Genomic DNA, 9,151 nt, shown 5'->3' with positions numbered 1-9,151 from the left:
CACACACACACACACACACACACACACACACAGCTTGCGAGCAAGAGCCTGTGCATCTCTGGCGCTTTGAGGGCGGTTCTCCGTAATTAACATAAATACTTAAGTCTCCTGCAGCCACCAACACCCAGAACCTGTAGAAAGTAGGAGAATGACCCGGGGTCTGGTGCAGGCAGGGAGGGGGGTTCCAGAGGCCTTACCTATGAGTGGGAGCTCATCCATGGTGATGCCCTGAGATTTGAGGTGCTTCTTGATGCAGGCCAGCCGCTGCACGTTGGGGCCCCAGCGGCGGCCCAGCTTGTGGATGTGCTGGATCTGCGTCACGAAGCGCATCTCGTCGTTCAGCTTGCACTCAGGCCGCCAGTCCGGGGGAGGGATCACCCTGCACATCCCGAACTTCTCCACCTGAGCGCGCACCGACTCGATGTAGATGAGCGGGTCGTGGAACTCCTTGGCGGAGGGCCTGAGCACAGGGATCTCGTCCATCGCCGCCCACCCGGACTTGCTGCAGCCCTTCTCGTGCTTGCCCGACGCCGTGTCGTGGGGCTTGTGCAAGGACTCGGTCTGCGAGGTAGAACGATTTTCACAGGAGGCGCTGTCCGTCTTGCTGTGTGCTTGTTTGCCTGGCATGCTCTTCCCAGCGGTGGCCCTCTTGGGCCGGTTCCGTTCCAAACTTCTCTCTGGCACTTCCTTCTTCACGTGTCCGTTCAGCAGAGGCTTCTCTGGGGGGGCTGCCGGGGCTGCCTTTCGGCCAGAGGCTTCAGCAGCACCAGCCGCCCCTTTCATTTTCTTGGGGGGCGACTGCGGCTTTTCCACCTGGTGCGCCTCTTCCAGTCTCCTCTTGGAATTCCGCAGCCCCTCCCTCAGCTGCCGCCCCCCCACCTCCTTAGTGCATGACTTTGGGTTCAACCTGCCACTGACTTTGACGCCATTGACGGCGGGGCCGGTGGCCTTGGACGCCCCTCCGAGGGATAGCACCTGTTTGCGGGTTTTTGCATTGCTACTTTCAGTTTTCCCTGAGATTGTGTGGTTGACAGCTGAACTGGGCTTGTGGTGATTGAGTTTGGTTTCCTTGACCAGTTCTCTCTTGGCTTTGGTGTATGTGACAGTCCCCTTAGTCACCGTTGCAGTGTACTTCACAGTTTTGGACGGTGAAGGTCTGACTTCTCGCATCTTTTTGGCACTGCTTGCACTTGCACCCAGAGATGACATTCGAGTGACTCCATTTACCTTAGAAACCTGGGAGGTGGTGGGAGGAGCAGAGAGAAAAAACCAGAGTTAGTGTCTATGGAGAAGGCCATGGTCCACGCTAGACAAATCTATAAAACAGCCAGCAGCCTGACTCCCATTTGTGAAGTCACAGCGTAACAATTTCATTTGAGAGCCCTAGCACTACACACCCCGAACCACCCAGGCCGGCAGAGGTGCCGGATGCTTGGATTCCCGGTACATTTAACTTTTATTCGTCTTTGTTTCTGTAGCTCTTCCCCAAATTGGGGTGTTTTTATAATGAAGACCTCTTCTTGAGCATACCCATCACATAGTCACAGGGACAGGCGTGGTCAGGATGGGATGATCCTGCCAAATGGAGAATCTAAAAGGGGGTGGGGAGGGAGAATCACTTGTATCTGTCTATCCCTGATCTAAGAACAGAATCCATTTTTGTCCTGGGTCTTACTGTACAAAGAGTACAGTCTGCCCAAGAAAACTCAAGGGTGTTTTGTTTTCATTAAAAACAAAAAACAAGGCGAGCTCTGGTGGCCTAGTGGCAAGCAGCTGCAACTGCAATCTCAGAGATGCATGGTTCAAATCCACCAGATGCTCTGCTGGAGAAGGAGGAACAATCTCCTCCTGTACCAGTCAGATCTGATTTGATGGTACACACACACACACAAAAATGAAATAATTAAAAAAATTTTTTTCTTTAAAAAAAAAAAACAAACCCCAACAACAATGCAATCCTAAAGAAAGAGCATACACCAGGCCTTGCTCAGCCCCCAACCACATCTGCCTGCCTGCCTCTCACCACCTCTGATTTGAGATGGGTCTTACAGAGCCCCTCGTTGGATAGAATATGTGTACATCTGACTTCTTTTATAAAGCTGAAGGCTCATTCCTTCTTCTGCACTTGAAAGTCCTATCTCCTCCATTTCTCCACAGGAACTGTACTGGCCACAACCCTAGAAACTGTGAGCCCTTAAAGACCCGGCCTAATGTATATGCGGGCTGGTAGCGGTTGTGGTATGACAGGCACCAGAAATGCAGTGGCTTCAAAACAGAGGACCACTCCGAGAGATGTTGGGCAGACCCTTCTCCTGGCCCTGCCACACAACACAGCCATGTGGCCTTTGCAGAGGCAGGTAACCTCCCAGGGCTCCAATTTCTCGCCATTTCAGGAACACTAGGCATCCATAATCACCATCACCTCTTTGCTAAGAGGAGGCCTTAGGATTTAAAGAATATCAGGAAGAAAGGTGAAAGTATCAGGGGCCTGAGCGCCTGTATGCAGGACAGTGGAGCAGAGGACAGGACTCTGGAGGCGCCTCTATCAGTGCCTGGCTGAGTGCGTGCTGCCATGCAGCAAGCGAGCCTGCACAAAGCCTGCACTAACTCGGTAGTCGCCCAGCACCAGCGGCTGCTCTCAGGGGCAAGGATGCTGGCCTCTGCATCGTTGGCCAGGCTGAGCTACCGAAGATGCACTTGGGTTGGGGAGCAAGGGCCAGGCTAAAAGGCTTTTTGCTCAGTGGTTCCCACACACGGCTGGGGCGTCTCACATGTAGGTCGGGAAGGGCTCTAATACACATTCCTACTCTAGGTGATGCTGTGCTACTGGCGGGGGAGACACGGGATGACGACGGACAGATGACGTGAGAACCAACCATTCTACCTGTCTTCTTACAGGAGCAATTCTAAATAGAGACATCATTAGGACCAAACTTCTCTACATGTTGGCTACTGTAACCTGTTCAATTAAAGCAAGATATTCTTGACAGAAAAGAACACCCACACCAGTTCATGATCTAAGCCTGGCTTTAGGACTGTTACCTACCACCAGGAGCAAGCCCTTGAATCCAGGCTGAAGGAAAATAAACCTGAGATTTTACACAGTTAATCACCCTCCAGGGCTGACAGGAGAGAGCTGTCTAGAATAAGTAATGGGAAACTGCTACAGACACTGCCTGGCAACAATAAACAGAAAACAAATTTATAAAAAGAGGGGTGGGGACAGAGACTAAAATTCTATGGTAAGGACCCCCTAATTTGGAGTAGGAAGTGCAGCTCAGAATGCAAACACCTCTAATTTTTTACTGTTCTTTCAAAGGCTGCTATTGACAACAAATGAAACCCAAACAAATCATTTAGAAAAACACAAACAAACAGTGAAATCCTGCTGTGGCTCAGAGGGACTTCTCACTAAACCTCAGATGGTGGGTGCAGGGAGGGGTGGCTGCAGAGCAGGGCTTTGTTCTCCACAGACAATGCCTCACCCTCAGGTTTGCAATCTTGCTATTAAGTTTAAAATTCTGCACCACCTCACCCTCAAGCTGACTACACAATATGGCTCAATCTCTTCTGAAGATGGAGAAGGGAGTACCCTGTCATTTGAATGCTGTTATGTCCCACCACAGGGACAATCCGCAGTGACTAGTTATGATTTTATTAAGGGCTTCTCAAACTTGGGACCCCTGAGAATCTCTACTGGAGATTTAAAAAAAAAAAAAGGTGACTGATCTTCACGCTGTTCCCATGCCCTCCAAATCTGATTTGCTTCAAGAGTGTAGAAACCAGGACTCTCTTTTATGAGCTCCTGGGCAGTTTCATACTCCCAAGGACACTCGACCCTGCTTACAACTCTGAGTAAGCTGGGGGCTGAGGAAGCAGATCCTGAATCTCGAATATTCTGTCTCTGAGGAGTATGCTGTAACCGTAGGTCCACCCACCCAGCCTCTCAGGAGTCCGAGCTCTCAGCTGAGTCAGAGAGAGCTGAATTTCCTTCATGGTGTCCTCCACCTTGAATGACAGAGGATCAACTCTGTGCCCACACATTGTTCAATCTTCACACAGACACTAAAGTGTCCACTCAGAAAACTCAGCTACCCTTTTCATTTTTGCAAGTGTCTACTGAATTGCGAGCATGCATATCCACGTAACACATTTGGAGACCAAAATGCATCTCCGCCTCCATCCCAGATCGACAATGACATTTAACTTGGAGACAAGCAGTGGTGTTTCCTTGGATAAATGCCCTCACCCCACCTCACAGCCCACCCCAAGCGCCCTAGAGTTTTAGGCCTATCAGTAGAAGCCATGATGCAGCTGTCAAATTAACACAGGAACCAAGGTGTCCCCAAAGCTGTGCCATGTGTCCTAAAGGTAGGGATAAAACAGAGCCGAGAGCTCAGCCCGCCCCATGCTGGAGAAAACCTACCTCACTATTCCCTCAATAATGCCCATTCCTTGGCCTGTACTTGTCTCTAAGGATCCAATATGTAATTGGTACCAAAGAAAACAAAGTAATAGAGGAAGGCATTTTCTTACCTTGCTACCGAGGCTTGCCCCCCAACCACCGCCAAATCAATAAAACCACACACACACTGAGAGTCAGCTTAACCAAAAGCCCAGGTCCACACGGGGGTCTGCAGACACTGCTGCACTGCCCGAGGCAGGGCTTTCACTGAGCATGGAAGAGAGAAAGCGTGTTAATTCACTGGAGAATTAACAGGTGGCTTAGGGCTGAACCCGCCTACACGCGAGAGACATTCGAGCGGAACAGCTTCACGTCACGTTGCTCTTTCTCTCCGGGCTGGTGGGGATTTCTGGCTTTGTACTCCATGTTACCTCTCCCCACCCCCAAACCCCAGTCCCAGAAGTAGGCTGAGTTCAATATCTAGTATCTTTCCCTTGGTCCACAACGGCCCACCAACACCTGAAGCACAGGTCATCATGGGCTCAGAGCCTTTGATGATAGCAACCAGTTTTGTGAGGAAACTGAGGCTGTCCTCTCAGGAGGCCTGTCCAGTAAGCCTGGGACCACCACTGCCCCTCCTCTGGAGCCCACCTAATGGGGCCGGCTGGAAACCCTGTCACCACTCCTGCTAACCAGGCATCAGAAGCTAAACAAAGACACAAGCTCCATGTGGGGTGGCTCTCCTCTGTTCCACTGAAAAGAGAGGCAAAGGAGGAGCAGAAATCCCACTGGTTACAGAAGTGGTTAAGTTCAATTGTTTAACATGAAAGGCTAGAAGCTGAGGTTATTTTAAGAAGCTATATTAAAACGAGATAGTTCCACATTCTTCCAGAAAAATAACTCTCTTCTTGCAGAAGGGATGTACGGTAAATGGCAGTCACTGAGCATCCCGCCTTGACTTTTTGAGTAAGAGAAATGTCATCTGGAACACCACACCCAGAACGCAGGACTGTTCCCCGCACCACCAATCTCATACACAATTTGTTAATCGACATAGTATGATGACAAATGAGAAAGAAAAAAAATATACACGTACAAGACAAAGATGAGAGATGAACTGACAGTGTTTCCAGTTTACTAAGTGAAAATGTTTTGGTGGCCCACGACTACTGCTCAGTTCAATACAGCTGTCATGCTCTTTAATGCCACAAGAGGGGGCAAGTGAGCTGGATGACTAAACATCTCAAAATCGGTGAGCTCAAGAGAGAGAAAGATTTCTATCTGGGATAATTCTACTTCCTTCTAGGCTTCCTTCTGAAGGTTAAAACCTGAGTTAAAGACAAATCTAAAAAGAAGACTCTACTGGGTAAGCAGTGAGTTACGAAACGGAAAGGATGACGCATGGGAAGCTCACAGGACATGGGAAACACCCACTGGGTTTGTATTGTCAGTTTTCAAAACTGGACCACTAGGCCTTTCTTCTGCAGTCCCTCTGGTGGACTCAAAACATCCAAACTTTCAGTTAGCTGCCAAGTACCTGAGCTGTCACCATTATCCAAGTGGTAGGGAACACAACCAACAATCTGGACTCTGGTAGGGTCACTGGATCTTTCCAGTCCCTACTCCAGGTGGCAAAAGTGAGTCCCAGACACCAGTGTAAGTATAATGCATTATACTGCAAGAATAAACTGAGGAAAACGAAGGCTAAGGTCCCAACCATTTTCACAACTAATGCTAGTTTCCACCAACTTCTACTCTAGAAATTAACCTTTCATGTTTCAAAACTTGAAATAAAAGGTTCCAAATTATTCAGTCTGATCAGAGTTTAAACAGCTCCACATGTTCTGGGCCCCAGAATCCTACTTAACAGTACCCCCAGATATTCACATGAAAACGGACTCCCTTCAAGAGTAATACTGCTTTGCCGAGGTTCCCGCCAAGCAGTCTGCTGGCTGCCTGGGTGGGAGAATCTTCTTTCTCCAAGTTCCACTTCAGCTACAGGTGAACACATTCAGCATGCCCACCTCCTATTTGTATACTAGCACAACCTCATTATCCTGCTTGACAACTAGAGATTCAAAACTCTCCCTAGGTGTGAACTCCTTTGTTTTACTTTCTCAATTTTGTTCCTGTGGAAGTGACTGTTTTAGGAAATCAAAACAAAGCCACTCAATAAATGACCTGATTATCCAAGATGCAATGCCAGTGGTTCAGGGGTACAATTCTCACTTTCCACGCAGAAGACCAGGCTTCAGTCCTGGCAAAGTACTTCACATGCAGCCATAACCCACCTGGCAGTGGAATTGTGGCTATGGTGCTAAACAGATTTCAAGGGAGCTTTCAGACTAAGACTAGGAAGAAAGGCTTGGTGATCTTCTAAAACTGTCAATGAAAGCTCTACATAACATACAGATCCTGACAGTCCAACAACCTACAACTTAACAGGGGAGACAGCACAGGACCAATGCCTCATTCATGAGTCACCAGGAGTTGTAGGTTAACTCTACAACAGTTAACAATGATGACACTTATAACTTCCACACGACAGGGGTATGATCAGAGAAGAAAGCATCACTGACATACAGTCAGAGAGAGCCCCAGGGCAATGGGAAGACCTTCATGAAGTGTAACCAGTAACCAAATGCTCTGAGGTCAAGAGACTCCATGTTACCCCATGAGTGTCTGCTCCAAGGAGACTGATCCACGCATTTCCAATGCCTGGCAGGAGCCAGCTGGCAGGCGTTTCCTGCAGAGCTTATCAGCCTCAACTTGCACCTCCAACCTTCCACTTAGCAACCAAGAGCATAAACTGTTCCACCATCCAGAGACTCATTATAAAGCACAAGAACAATGAAAAATTGTGAAAAGTAGTGAGTAAAGTTGTAGTGCTGGGGCTCCTACACACAGCAGCAGAGTGAGGAGGGCAGTCACGAGACCCCTATCCTGTTCATCGGGTTCCATGCATTCACAGCGATCCCTCTCTTTCACATTGACACAAGATAATACATCGTATCTGAGATTAAAGAGCAGAGTATCCTTTGGGGGCCACATCTTTCATGCCGCTGAAAAGATGAAAGGTCACAGTCTAATCATTTGCATCAATCAGACACAAAAGAAATCTGTAATTTGCTTTTACTAACCTTACTTTCAGCACACTTAGCTAATGAGATGGGATGATTTCAAAATGACACTTTTCTTGTTCACAAAGTGAACAGGAGGGACCCAGTGAGGCTCAGAGTCACAGCCGAAATACACAGCATGATTCCTTTTCTGGATCACCCTACCTGGGGAAGGAGGAACTCCCTCTAACACCTGCCTTTTTACTAATATACCTGTAAAGAGACTTCAAATATATTTGGTGTCTCTTCCACGATATCACTTACAAATATTCCAACATCCCCCAAGAAGGCATGTGACATGATGCCAGTCATCTACTCTGTAGGGCACCCCAGGGCTGAATGTGCCCCTCTCCTCACCTCTCTCATTCAGTTATACAGGGGCCTCTCAAAAAGGGAAGAGGCGAGAGTCTGCAGTGAAGTTTACAAAATCCAACCGCACGTGAAAGCGAAGGCTGAGTGTGTGCATGTGAGTGCAACAGCTCCACATCAGCCCTTACCGAGGGCGCCGCCATATGCTCGCCACTCTTCCCACAAAGGGGTCCCGGGGAAGACCCTGCAGCACAACTGGATCCAATGTCCAGTCCTAATCTGGCCCCAAATTATGCTGTCATGTCAGTGCTGGAAGAAAGCTTCCTGCATACGCGCCCTGGGAGGCAAAGGGAAAAGTTGACAGACGGGCCAGGAACAATGAGCCCATTGTCCGGTCTGGGGAAGGACAGGAGAGGAGAAACTGGACTCAAGGGACATCTGGGGCTCTGGTTCCTTCACATTCTGCTTCTGTTCTCATGCAGAAATAGCTACAGGGGAACACTGAACATGTCCCTGTTGGGCCGGGCCAGAAGCTCTGGGAACTAGGGAGATGGGAAGGCTGTGCAGACACAGGAACCCAAGGTGTCTCCCCTACACTGTCCCTGATCATGTGAATGCAGCACACAGGAGACCACGCCTCAGGCCATGGCCACTATGGCTGTAGGTGGTTTCCACTGGGCAAACGGAGAGGTGTATGTTTTGAGAACAATGGCCATTGTTTACAAGTCTCCTGTTTAATATTAAAATCACATCACAGAGATGAAGGAATAGATTATCTAAGGGCTGGAAAAACACACGTGAGGCTTCCACTTAATGTCAGTAGCTGAATATTATTTGAAAGCAAAAGATACTAGTATGACCACACACACACACACACACACACACACACACACACACACACACACACACCAAAAAACAAAACAAAACAAAAAACCCCAAACACGTGTGTATGTGTGTTTGTCCTGGAATAAAAATTTTCATGTGTGTACATACAAAGAGAATCCTGGTAGTATCAAGAAAGACCCTCTGTAAAGAACACTAACACAAGTAGTATGAATTCTGGGTTTCTTACTTCCTGCCCTGCCCTGAACTGATCTTGAACAATGATGCTCTCCTTCTTACTCTAAAGATGATTTTAAGCGTATGTGAGAATGTCCACAGAAAGCTCAGGAGCCCTGGTGATGCAACAGTTAAGCGGCATGAAAGGATCAGGATTCTATGAAGGCATTATCAGTTCTTCAGGAGAAAGACCTTGTGGCCCAGACACATATACATTAACAATCCAGCAAACTCCCAAGGGCAACTGGACTCTGCCACA

General features: G+C 48.3%; 1 protein-coding gene across 1 annotated transcript in view; it reads right to left on the bottom strand.

Annotated features, from left to right (window-relative positions):
* Positions 1 to 9,151, bottom strand: part of JARID2 (jumonji, AT rich interactive domain 2) — a 322,891-nt gene that overhangs the window by 24,133 nt on the left and 289,607 nt on the right. Inside the window, exon 7 of the mRNA XM_006891618.1 lies at positions 198 to 1,236. Coding sequence (XP_006891680.1) covers positions 198 to 1,236 — 1,039 coding nt within the window. The remainder of the gene's footprint in view (positions 1 to 197; positions 1,237 to 9,151) is intronic.

Source organism: Elephantulus edwardii, unplaced genomic scaffold, assembly GCF_000299155.1.
Source record: "Elephantulus edwardii isolate Elephantulus edwardi_28Jun2011 unplaced genomic scaffold, EleEdw1.0 scaffold00101, whole genome shotgun sequence".
NCBI classification, from domain to species: domain Eukaryota; kingdom Metazoa; phylum Chordata; class Mammalia; order Macroscelidea; family Macroscelididae; genus Elephantulus; species Elephantulus edwardii.
This window is presented reverse-complemented; position numbering and strand designations above follow the sequence as displayed.